This window comes from Neodiprion pinetum, chromosome 3, assembly GCF_021155775.2.
Source record: "Neodiprion pinetum isolate iyNeoPine1 chromosome 3, iyNeoPine1.2, whole genome shotgun sequence".
NCBI classification, from domain to species: domain Eukaryota; kingdom Metazoa; phylum Arthropoda; class Insecta; order Hymenoptera; family Diprionidae; genus Neodiprion; species Neodiprion pinetum.
In genome coordinates this window covers 19525260-19547441 of record NC_060234.1, presented here as the reverse complement: position 1 = coordinate 19547441, position 22182 = coordinate 19525260, and the positions used below count along the sequence as shown (strand labels likewise).

The 22182-nt window shown below is 36.3% G+C and overlaps 3 protein-coding genes across 5 annotated transcripts in view; all 3 read left to right on the top strand.

Annotated features, from left to right (window-relative positions):
* The window catches only part of LOC124214724 (GRAM domain-containing protein 2A), a 114137-nt gene extending 103774 nt beyond the window's left edge, over positions 1–10363 (top strand). For all 3 annotated transcript variants that reach the window (XM_046617316.2, XM_046617318.2, XM_046617319.2), the window contains exon 8: positions 1345–10363. In XM_046617316.2, coding sequence (XP_046473272.1) covers positions 1345–1455 — 111 coding nt within the window. In that variant the 3' untranslated portion in view covers positions 1456–10363. The remainder of the gene's footprint in view (positions 1–1344) is intronic.
* Positions 10364–10991: 628 nt separating this feature from the next.
* On the top strand, positions 10992–15677 carry LOC124214394 (uncharacterized). Its single transcript, XM_046616665.2, has 2 exons — positions 10992–13677; positions 15449–15677. Exons 1-2 carry the CDS (start codon positions 11594–11596, stop codon positions 15594–15596), a joined length of 2232 nt encoding a protein of 743 aa, XP_046472621.1. The 5' UTR covers positions 10992–11593; the 3' UTR covers positions 15597–15677.
* On the top strand, positions 15628–21885 carry LOC124214719 (serine-rich adhesin for platelets). The gene is made up of 4 exons (XM_046617301.2): positions 15628–15651; positions 15959–16224; positions 17640–18140; positions 18627–21885. Exons 3-4 carry the CDS (start codon positions 17764–17766, stop codon positions 21736–21738), a joined length of 3489 nt encoding a protein of 1162 aa, XP_046473257.1. The 5' UTR covers positions 15628–15651; positions 15959–16224; positions 17640–17763; the 3' UTR covers positions 21739–21885.
* Positions 21886–22182: the final 297 nt, after the last annotated feature.

Here is a 22182-nt window from a genome sequence, read left to right as displayed (position 1 = left end):
TGTAAAAATTTGGGTTTCTTAAGTAAATTCCACGACAAATGAACAGTCGAAAAATTTTCGAAAACTCGTATTTAAAGTAAAAAGTCTGGTGAACTGTACTTTGGACCCCTTCGATTGAAAAAAATACATACACAAGGCTGGGATATGAAATACAAAACTTTTGGCCCGCTAACTTACTCAGTGTTTTGGTTGGTTGAAATTATATGGATTATCCTTCTGGTCGTAACTTCTGCTCATCCATATCCGTCACGGAATTGGAAAATTTAAAAGTAAACAAAGACAGAAGAAACAAACGATGTACAAAATTTTTTTAGCTGCACAATATTTCGGTCAAATTTACTTTCTTACTTGATCAAAAATGATTCAAACACTTGCAACTACGATCGCTTCACGATGGTGTTTTATTTTTCACATTGAAACAACATAATTTCAATTCAGTTTCGAGTAAATCGGCTTCGAGTTCAACTATTCTACGCATGCGTAATCGGTCATTCAGCGTGTTAATTTTCCCCGTTTCTTCTCGGTGTTTTACCCCACAAACGTTTGACAAGTGAGAAGGGAGAACATTTAATACCAACATTTACACAAAAATCTGTATTATGAATAAATATAAGGTCAGATAAAAAAACTGAGACACGATGAGAGAAATTTTTAGTTCCGGTTACCGCTCAGTCCTTAACTAATTTCATTTTGTACCACAATTGAAAAATATAGTTCTAGGTACAAAATGAAAATTACTTTTGTAGCTGTTACCGGAAAGTCTAGTATCTGTTACTATTCTTTTTTATTATCATCACTGTTACTATATTTTCTTGTAACCGTTGCGAAAATTTAGTACTTGTGCAACAATAAATTGATGTTAAAGCCTTGTTTGACTAAAAAAGTAGAGTAAACCTCATAAACTGATTTTGCGTTGCAATTACCAAAACAGGATCGAAGATAGCGCAAAATGGTTAGGCGTACCTCGTTTTTCGTAATTCCAACAATATTCCAACAGTTCATTTAACGATACCTGCTCAACTGAATTTTTCTAGTTACCATAACAAATGAAATTTTTCTCAATGCAGCATTGCTTGAATAAGATCGTAATAGGATGGTAAAAATAGAAACTCAGGTAGCACAGAAAGTCGTCTTTGGGCCTGATATCAGTCAAATATGGTTTTACGCTACCTAGGAAAACTGCGAAAACGATAGATTAAGAAATATTGACGGTTCCCGTAATTCCCATCCGATAATTTCTCGACATCTTGATATCAAATATAAACTCAGTGTTATCGTTAGATAAACCGGAATGAAGCAAATCGTAAACCTTGAAATAATCTATGAATTATACGGGTGTTCCAGGTACGACAGAGTCTGCAAACACTCTCTCAACAGTTCGTGTCAATGACCGAAGAAACCGACGCTGGACCAATTTCCGGCGGCGTCATCGACCCTGAGGACGCTCCGAGTTAGCCCCCGAGGATACCACGTAACGCAACTTTACCAAATAATACGCGCTCCCCTCGCCTCGCTCCCGAATGAACCGTTACGACGCATTGGCTAGCGCCAGTACGTAAAACATCAGCATCAACGTGCATGTATATTAAATATGCAGCATACGTCTGCAATGGTGCAACACCAGCCTGCGGTACGAGTATAAAGCTGCAGCGAACGAGAGATTCAGGCCGTCGAAACGCGTCGCTGTAGACTTCCACAGTTTAAAGTTATATTATAGGCAGGACGAGTCGAGTCAAGAAAGCGTTCGTAAAGACGCGCGTATACTATCAACCCATTAAAGATTTAGAGTCATAGAGAGAACACTGACGACGAGTGAGATAAAATGAAATAGACGGAGTTGTAGGGGCGAGAGGTAGAGACGCAGACTCGTAGATAGGAAGTAGCGATTGATGGTAGTGTCGTTAACTAGCGGAGATTAGAAACGGGAGCATGGTATTCAAATAACCCGACGTAAGCCCCGAGAGTCGTATCATTCACGATAACGTGCGACACGATTACACAAACGTAGGGTTGCGCGTGCACGAAACTTGAGTGTAAGACCGTTGTATCTCGCCGGCTATTCGATGCCAGCTTCTTTCCAATAATTTTATTCGAAAAATTCTCCCTGTCAATGAGATTGTCACGTATCTTAGTAAATATTTCAGGAATAGCGAGCGAGAGAGCTTGTTAATGTTGAACTAGTCAGGTCGGTACCTCCCTCAGCCGCAAATAAAAAACAAAATACGAATAAAAAAAAGAAAAATTAAAAAAATAAAAAATTAATAAATTTTTAAAAAATGTACAAAAAAAGAAAAACGGAAGAGTGAAGAAAATTAAATAAAAACAGTAGATAAATAAAGGCAAGAAATGAACATAAATTACGGATCGTGTGAAAACTTATAGTACGTATAACGTAAGTACACGACGTACACGCGTACATAATATAGGTATGTACACCCATTTTGCGAATTTACCATGTAACCGGTATTCGCAGCTAGTCGGGCACTGTTACATAGATATATTCATCTGTCTATGTCAACACCAATTCATGATGATGTTGTAAGATTTAAGGGATATTGTGTAAATTTTGTTTTTATAGGTTTAATGAATAGTTTATATTATACGGACAAATTGTCGGATTTTGAGCTCTTGAAAATTATAGGGTTTCTTAACAATTTTATGTTTCTCAAGTTTGGAACTGACAGGTTAGAGACGGATAGCTTGCCATAATTAGTGACGTTGAATTTTGGACGAATGATTTGAATAAATCTTCAATTTATATTGCACTTAAAGTTCGACAGTTGAACCGTGTCCGCTCTCTGTATAAAAAACGGACATGGGATGATTGAGAATTTGTATTTTGAAATCGAAAATACGGAAGCTCGATGTGTAGGAGATTGACTGTGATAATAAGATTCAGAGTGAAGCTCGTCGGAAGCCGTTGCGTTCGTACTGTTGGATTCCTGCTAACTGAATTACGGAAAATATTATACCCAGCTATAAAACAATTATTATATTATATATCCACGACGTGGATATAGTTTTTATTTGTATAAACTGCGCTGCACGTTCGGTTCATGCAGTACCTACGATTTTCAATCGGAAACTCAAGTCATCAATGGCAAACTGAGTTGCTATAAAAAATAGAATTTAGATCAATGTAATAATTAGTTTGAAATTAACTTGTCAAAACATATTCATACCTGAAAAACTTATCACCAGAACTCAGTGCTAGTGACAACTTCAGTTTTTCTTCGAGCTTGATTATTTGGAAATTTAGATACGTTCGATTCTGTTCGATTGACGTCAGCAACAATCTGTAATACAAACTACGAAATTATCAATTCAGCAAACCCTAATACAGCAGAAATACTTACATTTAAAAAAAAACTCTACCCTTGAAAAATCAATTTGAAGTTAAAAGATGGTCATTTTTCTTTTTTCTAGTTGCTCTGAAATTGAACTACTACATGACAGATCCATAATTTCGAGATCTTATTACTGATCGTTTCTTAAATCAATGAAATTGTCGGTTGTATTTTAATTTCTTATTGTTGCACGGATACTTACATTAAGCCCGGTGCACGCGGTGCATTTTTTCGTGCTAAATTCTTGTGAACAACTTGAAATGTTCGTAGCTGTGGCCTTCGCTTCTTCTTTTGCTCTTTCTAGTACCAGAGCGACGTAGCTTCTGTTTCTAATTGGCCCACCCAGTAAACTAAAACGAATCAAAAAGACGGTGTTCAATATAATTCAATGCGGTATCTTTCCAATCCAGCTGCCTAAAAGATTTGAATTGCTTTCTGTATTCTCTAAAATTGCAAATGTCAAACATTATATTTGATGAACCTAATTTATTCGAAACCGCATTAACATGGATAGGAACCGTCTTGTGTTTGATTTCGAAGCACACGTTAAAAGAAATAGTGTCATTCGTTGAAATGATGAATCTATGAAACCAACGTTGCATCAATTCATAATTCTGGCAAATTCTTATTCAAAGACAGCATTTCCCATTATTTCTGGCTTGACGGGCGTATAACGGCTAGCTGAATAAAAAGCTGTGGGTAAATAGCGCATGAGCTGTATTTGTGAATTACCAAGAAAGCTAACAGCTCAGCTTTGTAAGCGTTACCTCACGAAAAAATGAACCGTAATCGAACCGAAATGTAAAATGTAACTACTCGTAAAGTTCAAGTTCAAACTTGACTTGATTTATCGATTGCGACTAATTCTTATCCTCGGTATGAACGCAGCCCTGCTCTTTCGAGTCGTACAGGGGAACTAAGAGAATTGAAATGTTGATGATTCATGAACTAATGATATACAATTATATTATATACGTCGATTTGTAGTAATATTACGTTTTTTGTTATAATTAGTATACATTTCTCAATGTGGTTATATTATTGTTTTAATTCTGTAATATTTATTATTATTATTTTTATTATTATCGTTATTATTATCGATCTTGTTAATATTTATTAATTACTGAATCGATGTCCGCAGAAGGGAAGTTAATTTTTTTTTATCGGAGCGCAATACAATATAAATATTAAATACATACACACAGATATAAAATTTACACATGTACATTACAGAAAACCAAAGAATCTATATAATTACTCTGAATTAAATCCGTGGAAGTACCGGCGTAGGGGAACTTTCTGGAATATTCCGGTGAGTTTAAATCAGTAATAGCGGTTGCTGAAGCCTGGAATATTAAGGTATTACTATCATATTCAAGTATAAAACACACAGAGGTAAAAAAAAAACAGTGAATTAAAAGATGTCACAAAAACCAAAAAAAATTAACCACCTTATCATTGCCAAAAACATTAACAGATTCAGTGTACATGTAAACATCTTCTCAATCGTATTTATTCACTTCATTTGAGTCAATGATATTTGGTTCAGATCATTTCTAGTTCGCAGCCATAGATTTATCGAATTTTATGAGTTTCATTATCGATTTACTATGATTGTTATATCTTATACGTGTTTTTAAAGGGTACATATAGGCTTCGAAAGTTGGTGCATTTGTTTCCTTGAGTCGTGAAGTTCGTAAATTCTCCGAGAAATAAGTAATAAAAATGCAAATGTCATTTTATCTTCACATGCTTTACAGTCGGACTACTCAATTTTTTAAATTTCACCTCCTTATTCCCGAGCTTTGACAAGTGTGTGTTTGATTGAATGGTGACTAAATTTTTATAATGTTATACTAATTATTCTTATTGTTGGGTATTGCTGTGGAATCGCTTCTCTCGTATATGAAAACTGAAAGTATCTGTTTTTGATAAATTGCGTATACAGTAGAAACTCGATATCTTATATCTCGCAATGAGGCGGTGTAAATGAAATTCCTGATTGACCGCCACAAATTTTAATGACTTTATGGTTTTGATTGAAGGTTTTCGATAAATTAAAATTATTTTGTTTGAATTTACTCTACAAGTCTTAAAGACTTTTTTTATTCAAACCAATTTCAGGATAAGCATGGGTAATACAAAATATGTGTATTATTATGCTACACACCGAATCATTCGATTTTTTTCGATCCAGTTTCCTTTGCTAGGGACGTGACGCAAAAGTTGTCTAGACTCTGAACGGCAGAATCGAAAACAGCAAGATATCGAACTTCCGCTGAATTATAATCTTCTGAAGTTTAACAAAAGTAGGAAGCACTAAACTCCGTATCAATATCAATATGTAAATGATTTTCAATCATTTGTTAGACGTAGACAGTGAAACGGCCATATTTTATTGCAGACTTTATTCTCTTAAAATCAAATTCAAATTCAAATTTAACGAGATGAGATGCATTTCTGATTCGATAGAACAACAAAATTTCCGAATCTATTTGATCTCGAGAGAATTATTTAAAAAAAGAATACAAAAAAATCGTTTACATATAATAATTAACTGACGTTCGATGATTTAATTTTGTGAAAAATCGTTTTAAGTTTGTCTTTGGTAAATACTTTTTATGAGGATTGATAGACAACAAGCAAAGTAAGCACGTATCTAGGGTGCAAATTAACTACATTTTTATTAAAATAAATACGATTGAGAAGTTCAGTTGCATTTGCATTTGTTAACTTACCTCTGACTCGATGGGCATATTTACTTATGACCCGTGAGTGTGTGTAAGAATTTGTTTCAAAGATTCAAGGATCTTCAATTGACAAAGCGCGGTAAATTTTTTAAATAATAAGTAGTAAAGTTGCCCACGCCATTTGTCATGTGAGATTAATGATAACTTGTGGCCGAAGAATAAAATTGAGCCACGCTTCTATAGTGCTATATTTACTAACTATCGTTTATAGACATTCCTTACGCAGAATATGCAATAATAAATAAATTTACTTTACCTCTAGCTTTTCTTTCGAATTATCGTTATAGTAACTGATGGTATGTTAAGGCGTTTTGAGGAAGGAGCTCACCCGGTAGTAAATAATCTAACCAATTATCCTCACAATATAGTTATTTAGGGATGTTGTATTAATTCTGTGAAATGAGAGATATGGAAAGAGGAAAAGAGATAGTTTATCTCCTTCTCCATCTATTCAGGAATTAAATACGAATTCGTTCGTGTATACGATATATTTCTGCAGACATCTGATTCAATAATTGTGAGGTGTGTACATTCTTCAATGCCAAGAAAAATTAGGGTGATGTTGAGACATATTACCCCTCGAAATACGTGTCACGAGGCTACGGCCTGCAACGTTAGAGAAAAAGAAAAAAAAAAAAAAAAAACATCGACGATATGAAATAAAAGTGAAAATACTTGAAAAACATGATAATAAATAATCGAAAAGAAACTAATTACTATTATCTGCATAAAATATTTTTTGACTTTTCTTTTTTCAAAATGCTTAGAATACGAACAACGTGATTACGTGACACTGTAGATTTGAATCATCATTAAGCATGAGTTATATGTTGCGACCGCTATACAGAAAAACTAATAAAATTGTGATAAGTTTATTTTCTCTTGTCACGGTAGTTTGAATATCAAATCCACGGTGTTAACGTTCATAACCGGGCGTCGACTGGAAAATTTAAAAATGGTTACCCCTGGGTAAATTTTTGTGGCCAGTACGCCGCGGATAAATGGATGGGGGTCAGTCTAGCTCGAAAAGAAGCCGTTCTAACGACCCGGTAGCTTTTTTATCGGCGGGAACCGTTTAAGAGGATGTTATAGTCAGTCTTGACCGACTGAGTAAAACGTCACTTATTTTGAATCTTGTCAAATCCTGCACAGAACTGAAGTGGAAATAGGACAGTAAGCGTAATTTTACATGCAATGCTTGGCAAAGTCGTCCAAAAATTGTTTGGGTGTCATGCGAAAATAACTCCTAGAAATTTATTCCTGCAGTAAGTGACAATTCAATTATACGAATACATTTATCGGCTTTATTGTTGCAAAAAATAACGCTTTTTTTCGATATTTCTATTCGGAATCGCATGTAGAATTGCGCCGTCTGCGGCATTTTCACATCAGCGATGCGCAGGATTTGATTACGTTCAAAATAAGTGATATTCAACACGGTCGGTAAAAACTGACTGCAGTGTCCCCTTAAGATTATATCCTATGAGACACAAAAAGCCCCATTAGGGTAACCGTCTTCAACGGCACTCAGTCAACGAATCTGGCAATCCTAACTAATTTTTTCATAGAAACGACACACGTGTGTATTCCTTGTTCTAGTTCACATATGAATATACTTGCCTTACAGTAATGATTTCTAGACTTTTTAGAAAGGTGCTCAATACATGGTCCATTTTCCTTAGGATATATTATTGTGTAACGATACTTAATTTATTATTTTTATGTAACAATGAGTGTATGCCGCCTGGCAGGTTCTGCTTGTTTACAAACTGAAATTTCAACTTTTGACAATACACTTATGTATGGAGGTATGTACCTTCTCAGCTGGAGTGAGAATAGATTCTAGTGAAACTCGGATCTTTCACATACCTACGTTTGAGATCGAAATGTTCTTCAGATTATATTTAACTTCTTCGAAACCAAGCAAGTTTCAACCTATTAGTTTCAAGATTAAATTGAATAAGAAACATAGAATTGGAACAATATTACGTATAATAAATAAATATCAAATCTAAAAATGGATCTTGCATATTAGTAATACGCGCATTACATTCCCACACGACTTATAGACTTCCTTTGCGAAGGAATTTCATGTTCACAAGAATCTGTATGAATTCTTGGCAATTTTAGAAATATCCATGAAAGAATAAAATAGCAACTGAATTCACCAAGCAGTCGCAAAGAATTTACGCTACAATGAAAATGTATTTACATAAAGACAATTTATTATCTGTTTCCTGCGAATTGAGAAAGAGTTTCCTGTCAATAAACCATAAATTCTGTCTGAATACACTAGGAAATCGTTGCCTGTAATATCTCATCAAAATTGCTCATATTCCGTCGATATTCTACTGTATAGAATCAAGTCCATGTTCCCACCACTTTATTACTCGCAAGTCTCTTTGTGGATACATTCCAGTTATACATATAACAAGCCCACCATTGCATTCGTGTAATAAAATAATATATTTGTTCTACATTAGAATTATTCATCGATTATTTGAAATTAACACTTTTTATCCGAAGTATCGATTGTGGAAATCGAATGAGCGATGAAAATTAACCGGTTCTTTCGATTCTTCGCACCACTAGACTCGTGTAAATTTGGACGCGCGCCGCGTAGCGAACGGTGAAAAATGTAAGTTAACGTTTTTTTTAACCATAGATGAATTCTTTGTCAATTCATAATTATTGAAAAAAAAAGAATTCTATTCTAATCTTTCATGAATACCGTAAGAACTCGATATGATTTGATTCTTTTCACTCTATGTTCATATCGAATTTGAATTTTGATTCTTCCATAATGATTCGTGAATAAGTAAACCGTCGGGAGTTACATTTTATTCGAGTGTCGAAATTAATACGAAGTGACGAAATCCAAACATCCTGTTTTAGTCAAGGTTTCAGCAGAGCCCTCCTACAATCAATTCTATGACTTATACAGAACAGGTCTTATTGTTAGCTAGCGTGAAAAATTCACATTTTGTGCATCGTCATAGATTACAAGTTCTACGTAAACCAGAAGCGAAAACAGCCCAGTTTTTTATTACCAATTTTTGTTTGCGCATGACCGAATTCACCATATTTTCGAAAAGTAGATACGACTGCTGACAATAGTTGACGTAGTCTTCTGTTACGATAATCATGCCTCTTACTTTCTGCACGTTCATTGATCTGTACCACAGAATGTCAGTAATATGAGTAAGAAAGGTTGAAATTGGCGTTCCGCGACCGAGTACACAAGTGATTCTAAAATGATTATTTCACGAACTTGGTTGCGATGTACAAAAATTGGATGTACCTTGATTTCGTTGAATTTTATATTGCCATTTAGTAGTGAGTCTGACAATTCCAGAAGTGTACATCTCCGTCGGTAAAGCCATTTGCCGTTTTTCATATTGCGTACTTTCTTCCCCATGATGCCTACATCGTAAATTTTTCTCAACATTTTCATTGCTGTTATTATCACTATCATTATTATTATTACTCCTTCAATTTTTATCACAATTCATTCATTGTTATCAGCAGTATTGTTATTTTTACTTATATCGTTGTTATCATTGCTTTTATTATATTAAACTTATTATTACCAGCTGTTCTGATCTTTCACTTGTTACACTTGCTCGGTATCATTACAGACATGAAATTGGTATTTCATGGTGCCACTGTAATTGAAGATGCTTAATTTCTTTCTTATATCTCAATACTTGTAATACAAATATTTTTTAACGATTCGAGCACTGTTCGGTTCGCTTACTTGGACCGTGGCTGTTTGTATTTGTACGCTTATGGGCACTATATCGAGAAAAAACGGAGATTGAAAATGCTTTTATGTGCTACACATACATTGCGGCACAATTAAATATTTGACGATTCACGCAGCCCAATCAAAGTTGAATCTTATACCTATAGTGACCCTAAACGGATATAGAGTGTGAGGGTTTTCAAGCTGGAAGGTAATATTCTATACAGGAAATTTTCCTTCATCAATGAGTCTCTCCGAGCATGAACAAGAAGGTATTTTCATATAAGGAGTAATGAACAGGACCTGCCAATCGCGACTTAATAATCAAACGTAGTTGTTCATAATTTTGCAGATTGACTATTGATATGATACAGGTGTACGCGTCTGCACACACCTAGAGCTCAGACCTGTAAATGCAAAAAAAAAAAACATCCAAACGAAGCTACTGACAGACCAATAATAGTAATTGTGTAATTTCTGTATATGCAATACACAGAAACAGAATAAAATTATGGAACTGAGTTGCCTGCATTGTTCTGTTTTCATGCCACCTAAGCAAATTCCAATTTCCTATTAACCTAACTCACATTAAACATAATCACATTTTTCACGCGTCAACGGATATAGTTGAGCTAGTCGAAACTGAAAACCTTTACTCAAATGGCATCACTAATCTCAGTAATGATAACACAGGCGCCAAGCACTGACACTTCTGGCTGCACGCGCCAAGATAATTTTCCCTGAACGTATTTACTATTTATATATTGGAATTGGCAAACATTTCTCGAAATATTACCTAATCTTGATGTCGATTCTCTACGATAATATTGATAATTAGCTGTAACTTATGAACGTGATTTTTTTATCTTTGCATACGAAGCGTCTTATAGCTAACTATACGTGTGTAGAGTGGTGAACGTCCAACTAGAGAGGCCGCGGAATTTGAGGTTTGAGCCCAGCATAAAAAATATCAGTTCAATTTTTCATTAAGCAAAACTTTGGAGTATATCACCAAGATAAATAATTTAATGAAGATAACGAAATGACAGTTTCCCAGTCGAGTTTTTATAAATATCCGTTTTTTCAATCGGGATAGATGGATGAAATATATGGTATAAATATGTTGGACCAAAATTGAAAAAAACGTTAGAAAATCACTACAATTGTCACTCTTCTCTACGTACGTTACGTTACTTTTGTAATAATACGAAAACCTGACTATAAAAAATGGAAAAAGGCAAATTATTACAATGTAGTGTTTCTGTAATGTTTATACATATAATATCATTGTGGTGTGTGGGTCATAACTGTTTACAGACAAATTGCCATAGCCAATTTATTCATTAAGTGTATGTCCTTTTTGAAAAAATTGTCATTCTTTTTCCTCGAGATAAAAAATCGATTTTTCCTTCCTGAGTAATTATTCAGATCATTTTACCGATTCATAATCCAGCTGGAACTACTCAAAGATGTTCGGATATAGGAAGGAATCAAAATGATCCTTGTGGTAATCAAGGAAAAATCAGGGTATCCTGTTCCAAGACATTCACCGCATAGAATATTAGCCACGAATTCAAACGCATAGTTCAATTGTTTAATAACAAATGTTCCTGCAGTTTCGGTCTGCATCCGTCACTCGCATGATGACCTTCAGTTACAAAATTATGACATATTTTCAAAAAATGACATAGTCGTTAATGTTAAAAGTATTCTTTGTACACGCGTCACCTCTTTAAAAATTATCCTTTGAAATGAATTTACAGTGTAAATTAAACTCAGTGCGTGCCACACGAGCGCGTTTTCAACAACCTCAAAGATTACTCAATACTTCTGAAAATGCTGCCGCAGGTGATGCACCGCACGGCCAAATGTCATCTAACCTACCCTTTGATTCGTCAAGAGAAATACTCGCTTTAGACACTTCGTTGATGGAAATAGTATCTAAAGATGACACGGAAGCAAAGAGCAGGTCTGGTGACCCTTCAACCTGTGCGATCAACGATCAGTCTTGGAGTGATGCTGCGAGAAAAGTTCGTTCTGCGAGTGAAAAAGATTCCCTTTATACCAAAACGATACTATCCGAAGTGTTTGACAGCATTAATGCCAAAGAAGCAAGGTCTGTCTCAGAGGAATTTACGGCAGGATTACTATATAAAGAATGTTCACCGGATATCCATTATGGTACTAATTACGTAGCAGATAATCAGAAGTATTGTAAAAGTTTGCATGATTCTAAATTAATGAACATGATGATGCCGGGTGAAAAGAGCAACGAAGCTTCTGGAATCCGTGGGAGAAATAGCAATGGATATTCCGATGTTGAAAAAACTCCATCTCCAAATTCTAAGATTTCAATGTTCTCTGCTGAGATTTGGACTGAAAAAGAACTTCCAATTGAGGCCTGTATTCACCCTGAGCCAAAAATGATCGACAAGACGTACCTTAACAACAACAGAACAACGGATGAGCTTAATTGCTTTACAAGGTGCAACACGGAATCCCGTGACATACCACTAACGCAGATGGATCTTGACCAAGAAGTATTCGGGCAAAGTACCCTAATCAGTCCACCTTTGTCCGCTAGGAAGAGCAGGACGTCATCACCGTGTCGAAAAACCATTAATTTCGATGGCGAAATATGGCCTGTATGCTCAAACTTGATTCCCAGTGGAAAAGAGTTGTCGTTTTTTACATTAGGAGATAAATCCATTGCTGCGTCATCAAAAATATTGAACGAAAGCGACGAAAAAGCACCTATTTCTCTCGTTTTTAGTGGATGTGCAGGTACACAACGAGCATCATCGAGATCCAGAACAGAACAGTTAGTCCTGGAAGATAGTTCAAAGAATAAGAAGCAAATGGAACCAACCCATGAAATGGAGTATCAGAATTTCAACATGAATTTGGTGGAAACCCCACAGAGATATCATCATGATACGCGAAATTGTTGCAACCTCAACTCAGTCACAAGTACATTAGGTCGAACACTGAATAACAATTTCCCGGAAGCGAGTCTAAAGTCTCAGTCATCCGTTGAAGAGCGGCTTAAGCAAGATTCAGAAGTAGCTGAACAGAGCAAGCAAGAGATGAGAAAATGTGTATTAAATAATTCAGAGGCATGTGAAATAAGAAATTCGCAGAAGAATGCGTTACCTACGAGTAAGAATGATCCAGGGAACATCGTTTTTGGAGATGTTTCGAAAGAAGAAATAATCAATTCTTTATTGTGTGATAAAATATCGCCTGGTGTGAAATGCAGAGAAAAAATATCCTCGCATAAAACCAATCAGAAAAGTAACAGTCAGAATTTAGGACTTACAATGAGCTACAGTGCTTGTGCAACTTCGGATCAGATCAGTTTTGGTCCGACCAATACTTATAAACTTTTTGAACAGCCGGAAAATTATAAAAGCCCTATAATTTCTTCACCTGTTTCCAAATTACCTGCTACAGAATTGAGGAATTTCAGCGGGAGCGATAACTTCTTTGTAGAAGACCGGGAAAACGTGAAAATAGCCAAAAGTCTGCCAAAAGCAGTCAACAATGAAAGCCGAGACAAAGTCGAATTAGTTTTTCGCAATTCAAGCCTGGTACCAGATTCTTTGAGCGTCAGAAGCTTTAATGAGAAAGTTAATCGATCAACTGGTCACATTTCTCAACAAATCAGGACGGACCCGGCCTTGAATAATGCGGTTGATACTTTGACAAAAATCAAAATGATCGTAGAGGCGAACCATCACATGATAGAAAGACTACGATACCGACATCAGAATGTTCTGATTCCGTGTCTGACGCCTTTGGATGCTGGAAAATCATTAGCCAAGGCACTGACCAGGTTACGTATTAATCATAATCAGTAACAACCGCAAGTCTTATATCATCTGTGTATCGCTTTATCTGTCTGTAGTAACCCATTAACAAGTAGTCATCGCTAACAGTAAGGGTATGAGAATGACCTCTACAGAAAACGCTCAATTTCATTGGCAAAAATGTTTTTTAATAAACTCTTGTAATGTTTCTTTACAAAAGTGCATACATTTTCAGAGATTCTCAGAATATTTGAAGCAATTGAGAAAAGTTTAGAATATTTGGCGAAAATGTAAAATTTTTCGGCGAGGTATGACTCGAATGATCTGCAAATTATTATTCCAATTTCTCTGCGCTTCTCGGCAAAAGTTTCCTAGAATATTTCCGAAATTCTCTGATTTTTGCCGTAAAATCTCTGAATGCTCTGAACTTTGTTGAAGTAAATTCATACTACAAGAATTATGTTATTTGTCTCTGACATTCTGTACTTTTTCACACAACTGTCCATTAATCACTGCAAATTCTTGAACGAAATTTACATACTGACGGACTATCTGTAACTAAAATACTCTGCATTTCTCTGCCAAATTTCTCCCGGTTTATCTGCATTTTTTTACATTACTCCTAAAATTTCCGAGAACTTGTAATACTTTCCCGACACAATTGGATATTGACTAAAAAAATTCGCTCGATGAATCAGAAGGCGATTTTCAAAAGGGTATTTCGTCAACGTTTTCCTATGCTCATACGGTTTGCATTACGATGAAAAGTTTACAGGAATTTCCATACAAATCACGCAAACTGTACAAAAATGTACAGAGATTTTCAGAGATATACTTTTGAATGAAACAGGAATAGACTTCAAGTTGAATATTTACATAGACTTACAAAGAAATTTACTAAAGTGCAACAATATAATACAATGGACCTCGAGATTAAAATGTAGAGTCTACAATAGGAAGTCGGTGAATTTTAGTGGTATTTGGAAGTTTTTACGAAAAAAATTTGAAAAAGTTATCTAAAGAAATCCGCAATATTTGTCTGTCGAACTTCACACGCATAAAATAATGAAGTTTTCTTATAAATATTATCGCCAGAATGTTCAGTTTTTACCCTCAAATTCTGGTGCTAGCACCGCGTTTCAAATCTCTGACTGGATGTTGAGTCTTCAATCCTAGGAGACGCATCTTCTTTTTCGATCGAGACTATCACACAATGTCACCGTACCCCAACGCAATTTTTGATGAGTTGTTGTTAAAAAACTGTGTATCCAAAATGTCTGTAAAAATGTTGAAATGAAGATAAAACATAACAAAAAGATTGCAATGACCAAAAGTTGATACTCTACTAATTTTTTCATATACTTAGCAAAAGCAACGCAATCAAAAGTGTAAAATTTTAGTTTAATTATCTCGCGTTCCATATAGTTGAATGGGTATCCCTGGTGAAGGGCCAAATACCCCTGTCTCGGGATTTTAAAACTATCCGTTCAGAAGTGTTTCATAAGTCAGAAAAACATTTGCCCAGCTATTCATAACCTAACCCTAACATCCTACATCTTTTCCCAGGGGTAAGAAATGACATTATATGCAGTCGATTTTTTATTTCAAAACTCAATTGACTGATCCTTGTGAAAAAAGTTATGGGTATCTATTACCAAAAGACCTCTTATTTAAATTGATTTGGGTGCGAAGGGCCACCCATACTCTCTGGAATATAGTGGAACGAAAGCTATTTGTACTATTTCTTGTTGTGTTTTATATCTGTGCCCTGACGTAGTGGTCGTATCATTGTTACAGATGCAGAAATTATATTCGGAAGAATGGGGAAAGCAGTGAAGCTATTAACACTGTCAACAAACTATTGAAAATTCCGGTACAGAATTTAAAGAATTCTGTGGAAAGGCAAAAACTGGCGCTGGCAAACTTAGGCGAGAAGCATTTTTAGCAGTATTAATTCATTCGTTATTCTGCGGTTAAATCGACTCGTAACTTCCGTTTATGTAACCAGTAATACGTTTAAGCAGCCCCCTGACACTCACCACTGCTCGTATACTAAAAAATTGTACGCGTTTTGTCCCAGTTTTTTAGTTCCTCTAAGTGGCGCTAGTTGACTTCTGACACGCTCGCCGCCCTCGCTGACCGCGCGCAAGCTTGTCTGACAACTACTAGCGCCACTAGTGGTGGAAATTGGCGGCAGAATCGAGGGACATTTTGCGAACTACTTTTAGCAGCGTCTGTCAGGGGGCTGCGTTTAAGTATTTGATTCGTCGATGAATTGGATTCACCTTTCAACTGTTCTTATTCTAGCATTTCTTTACCACAGAAAAATGTTCCACGGATCTGTGCCGTGAAAGCCAATCAAAGAAATTGAACCAGGAATATTTCTTACTTGCTAAACAACTACAAAATGCGAATTCAAATGAAGCCAATCACGTAAAATATTTAATCGCAAATATTCTCACCTTAACCGAGCAAATTCTACCCAAGCTAAATGGAAGAAGAGTGGAAGAAAAATCGACAGCTGCAGCAAACCACTCGCCCAAGAGTGTGACAAATTTCAGTAAAACAGACAGGTTAGTTGCAAACGCTTTACGTACCCACGTTCTATTAAACACCCATATATAAGGGATGAGTATACAAGATGGTGGATCTAGTGGAGCTTCTAAGGATGCACAGATAGGAAACGGCGAAACTTATAGAGTTAAATTAAAAATAATTGAATTTTATTGGTCGACGAGATCGTATCCTGTCAAGATTTTTGGCTGCAAGTCAGGAAAGCCAACCTACTCGTAGTGAAGCATCAGATATCAAACTCTCGTAAGTGCCGAATTGAAATTATTCTATCGCGTTGACTCGCAGCAGTCAGTTATGACACAGTTCACAGTAAAAGTTGGCCTAGCCTGCTCGGATCACTACGTCAAATATTTGAGATTTACTTAGCTGAAAAACATTCGCGTTGCTTCCATAACCTCCATAAGCCATATTTCACATTTGTAGCTTTAGTTGGCCAACCTGCACGAAAATCCGACGACGCTCGCGCATATGCAGTCGGACGCTCAATCCGTTGAGTTTGACTGTTTCCTATCTGTATAATTCAGCTGACAACGAGTTCAGCAATGATACGTACGATTCTTTTCCATTAAAAACAGAAATTCCATCCCTCAAATATACCTGCAGTGCTATACAATAAAAATAGCGATCGTGCAGACCAGATAACCCAGCTAAAATATGTTAGAAAAATTGTTCGATTACGAAAAAAGTTTCAATCCCCCATACATGGGGTAAACAAAGGAATACTTTGGTCATTTTTATTATGCCTTTCCCTTTCACCTAGTCGTGGATCTGCGAGGTGCTACTTGGCTTTGGCAGATCGAACTTACTGGTAATACTGTCATAGTTCTTAATACTTGACATCATTATCACCAATGCTAATTTTCGGATTGATTAATTATTGTAGGGTGTTTCCAAAATTCATCTCATCTGCACTAGAGTGATTCAAAAAAATTGACATTTTTTTCTCGAAATTACAATTGCGAATAATTAGAGGTTCCACATTCCAATCTGCCGTTTCCATTGATTTCACATTGGAAAATTTTGTTCGTTACTTCTGAATTTTGTAACTCGCCAACCGATGAGCATATACGTACTAAGCATTAAAAGCAACTACATTCAAATCGGTTTCTTTTCAATATTATTTCCTGTAGATATCCCATTCTACTCAAAGAGCGAGGTATTTTCGAACAAAACTATAGATCGAACCAAAACTAGAACAGAGTAAATCACGTCTTTCGATAACGCTGGTTCATCTGGACATCAAATCATTAAATCGCTATTTTACATATAATTCTTCTAATAATCGACGTCGTTTTCACGCACAATACATTGGAAAAACATACTCAAATGTATAATTTTACTAATACCACGCAGTGAATACGTCAAAAATCTAAATCCATATTCAGAGCATTTTAAGGTTTGTATCAATTTTCAGATCTTTCGTTGCTAGCCCTGTCAACAAGTTGAGCAAGACTTGTCCTTCAAAAGATCTGATAATCGGACTAACCCAACTGAACAGAATAGTAGAACCTCTTGGTAATGTAGAACTCAAGAGAGTCATGGAGCCATACGAATCGACATCCAGAAACGCAATAGCAGATACGGTTCAAAGTTTACAAAACCACAGACATGATGAAGCAGTTACAGCGTTTGAGACTTTGAAATTACCTATTTCAAATTCTGCATGTACTAAGAAGTCGATAAATCGCTGTAAGATGCTACTCCGTAATTCTACTGTCAATAACTCGACGAACAATTCTAGATCAATTGTAAGTCCGCAGACTGTTTTAAAAAATCAGAAGCTATCCATAAAAAAATATGGTGGCAACAGCATTGTTCAGTCGAGCATAAGCGATGCTTTGAACAACGAAAGAGTTCATTCACTGGCATTATCGTCTCAAAAAAAAAAGAAGTACACTAATAGTGAACATGCAAGGTACGCACAAAATATGACTAAATACGTAGAGTACGTTTTCATCGCGCCTTAAATATAGTATTTCAAACCCTAAATTCACGAATCATATGAATGCATTCCTATGCAACATTTCATACTGTTTCCTTCAGTTAACCCCTTTCGTTAATCGAGATTCAGCTCTGCGATGGGGACATATCGTTAATTATAATGCAATTGATCCTCGCAGTTTTAAAATCTCACTCAGGGTACTTTGGCCATTAACTAAAGATTGCAAGAGACAGCCAACCGAACTCAGCCATTTGAAGCTCGATACAGACGACCAATGAACGAGGCAGAAAGTTTGATCGGTACAAAAGTATTGTACTGTTACCGATTTAATCAACACTGCCGTTGGTTCCGCGCCCCAAACGCCCTTTTACTTGCTCCAGATAAATACTCGTGGCTGGCAGTCTTTAGCAATCGTTGGTATGCTTTGATGCATAAGTTATTTTGTTTTTCTTGTTGCAGACACAAAAAGTTACAGTTGCCGGCTGCGTCAATGTCCAGTACTGTGAAAAATCCCGCAAACATAGTAACGAAGTCAGTAATGAAACCGTACAATGCAACTTCACTTGCTAAGATGAAAACTTTCCCAACAAGAGAGCTGGGAACTGAAAAGTCAGAGGTGGTGTTGATGGAAAGAAGCAATATTCAACCGCCTGCTGAAGTCAGCAAGATCAAGGCAAGGAAACCAAGGTCAAAATCCAAAACATGGACTCGAGTCTCGAACAAAATCGGAAGAGCCAGAGATACCGAAATACCATTGGAACACACCAATGATTATATACCATTAACGGGACTAAAGGCATCAGTCAATCGAGATTTCCCACTACCTAAGAAAACATCTTCACCAAAGGATATTATTCAACTGCTTGAGGAATTAATCAAGTATTCAAACCATGAAACTTCAATCCCCAGTACCCATACTGTCCCAGTTGTCACTCGATGTAACGGCCATGTGAAAGATACAAACGAGAGTACTTCTAAACCTGTAGCTTCGAAAGTAAGAAAAGAGGCCAATACAGGATCCAAATTACAGCCCTCCCAATTTAGCATTGACAACAAAATTAAAGAATCGTCCAAACATCAGTCAAGTCAGGTCAAAATCAGCGAAGCAATTGCAAAGGGTTGCAATACTTTGTCCAAGACTTTGTGTTCTGAACGAAGGCCGTCTCTCTCAAATAAGGATTTCGAATTACACTCGAACATAAATATCGAAGAAATCAAGACCAGGGCTTATACCGAAACTAATGCGAATGATGTTACGAGAGGTTATAGTAGAACCTCAATATCAAGTGTAGGATGTAGAACACACTTGAGTGAGGAGCCCAATTCAATGAGTTGCTTGTCCTCTAAATATTGTCAAGTCTCATCGACCTCACTCGCGAGTTACGAAATGTCAGAAGAAATTATTTCAAATCAGATTTCAGACTCAATACTGACGTCTGACGGTTCTCAGAAAGTTGTGAATGGTTTCAAAGAACAAGTCGATGTCATAGAAAATACTCGACTACTTTCAAACAACCGCATACAACGATTCCGTAAAGATCAAAATATAGAAGTAAACAGTGATGTAATACCTAAGAAGAAATTTGCCAAGAGACATGTCAGGGCTTTGGAGATGCTTAAGAAAATTCTCAGCGATTATGGCGTGAGCAATGAACGTCTAAGCAAAGCCGAAAATAAGTCAAGGGACCGATGCAGATACGATTCAATTAAAAGAGAATTGTCAGTGACGAGGTCCTTAGATGCAAACCTTATAAATCAAGGAAATTCCGATGAAATAGTTAGCAGAATATCATCTTCCGACAGGAATTTTTCACGACTGCTCTTTAGTAAACTTGCCACATTATCTGAATCAGAGAGTGATCTTCATTACATGGAAGTTGCCACCATGACTTCAGCGAAGGATTTGGTCGTAAAAACAAACGATAATACTGAGTTGAATAGAATTGAAGCCATCTGTACTGATAAAGAAGATGCAGGTTTGAGTAAAGTTGTCATAATTGAAAATTCAACACAATTTGATATTAATTCGAAATCCGATGAGTGCCTGGGTGATCTGACGATATCTGACAACTTTATGTCCGATGCCTTGAAAAGTACAAGCCTTTCTGTAGAATGTTCTACAGCATCATATACTTCACCATCTACGCTCCGTTCATCAAGTACCACTGTAAAGATAGCTATGCCGGAGATAAATGAGTTGTTAGAATGTGAATTATCGAATGACATCATTGAAGCTTTCAGATTAGCTTCGATTAGAGCCGCAAATTTATACGCCGCTCTTGATTTTCTTAATGAAAATGTGCCACCTGATAGTGAAAGAAACTCATATTCTCTAACTATTCAAAATACTGATGATATTCTTACACGTATTCCCACCAATATAAATCCGCCAGCAATTGTTGAAACTTTATGTAATGCCAATCGTACAGTGCCAGATCATATTCCAAACTCAAGTGAAGCTTCCAGTTCTGACATCGGTAATAGACCATTGAATCAAGCAGCTAATTCGAAGACCATTCGGAGAAAAATAAGCGAGCCGATAATGGTTACCGAAAAACCGGAAGTTGGTATTCAAGATTCAGCGGTGACAAAAGTTTCGGAGAAAACTTTGAACACCGTAAAAGTATCAAAGGAAAATACAACGAATGGTAAATCACAAACGGCGTATAACCATCACTTAGTTAATCCTACTAAGCTTCAAATGTTCCCAAAAATGTCGTCAGATAAAAAACACATAGCAACAAAATTGGCTGGTGTGGCCATTGATAAAAAAGTAGTTGTGGAACCACAAGGCATCAATCTAGAGAAATTTTTCACCTTAAAAGGTAAATCTATTCTGTCTGCGGGGATTCCTTCGAAACCATCTTGTCTCGTGAAAGAAGCTAGTCAACCGAGTGTGAGTAATAGATCTATAACTAACAAGCGCCTTGAAACGTTACATTTTGCTGGAAAGACCTCAAATACGGGATCGAGACATTCGGATACCCATTCCAAGTCAAAATGTTCATTTTCAAACTCTAACATGCCGTCGAAAACTGCAACAAAGGTTCAAGACTCTATTCCTGGATCTCGTATCAAAACTTTGTTAGAGAAAAATTTGCAGCATTTCAGTGTGGCCTGTAATTCGATGGACGATGAAATGGTTTGCGAAAATGAAGAAGATGACTGTTTCATCGAGTCAAGTAATGACGACGCATCGATCAGCACAATTTTTTCCGATGAAGCTACTTCGACAACCCGCGTATATTCGGCCAGTTGCTACGTGATTCCAGAAGTTACGTGTATTTTAGACAATCTCTTGAATGAAGTTATAAGGATCTGTGAACTTGTGTCATCAAGGGACCAAAACTTTATGAACACTAAGTCAATTCAATGCTGTGATCCGAGAAAATCTCAACGAAAATTGCAAGTCTTCAAGTGCGGAAGACGCTCGGTGCTTTGTGGAAATCCTTCGTGTGCTATTAGCGGTGTAGCGGTTTCCAGAGAACGTATTCTGTGTCTCATATACGCAGTCATCTGTTCATTCGTATTTTTCGGTCTGCATTTTTCAGTCTACTGTGAGCTTCAGTAATGTTTTAATTAGTGTTCTACACGCTCTTGTATTTTATTTACAAATGGAGGACTCCTGAGAAGTTAACGTGAAGGACTCCTCCTGGTGTAATGTTATTTTTGTATACCGATAGATTATTCTATCCTTTTACAGCAATAAATATGGATGAATGAGGCACTGAAATTATATATTGAAATTATATAGTGAAAGAATTCATTTCAGAGCTTTTCAAAATCGCGAAAATTTTCGCCAAAAGTGAGGAGGAGTTAGCCATACTTTTTTTTCATCTTACGACCCGAAAATTCATAAACTCAGATTCGATTTGTATGACCCTTTCCTGACTAATTGGACCCTTGACTACTCAGAAATCGCAGTGAAAAAAGCGTGGTATCAACAGCAAAGGAATTACGACAGAAAAAGCACCTGCTGAAAAATGTCGAACACGCAGTTTCTCGTTTTCAGCTG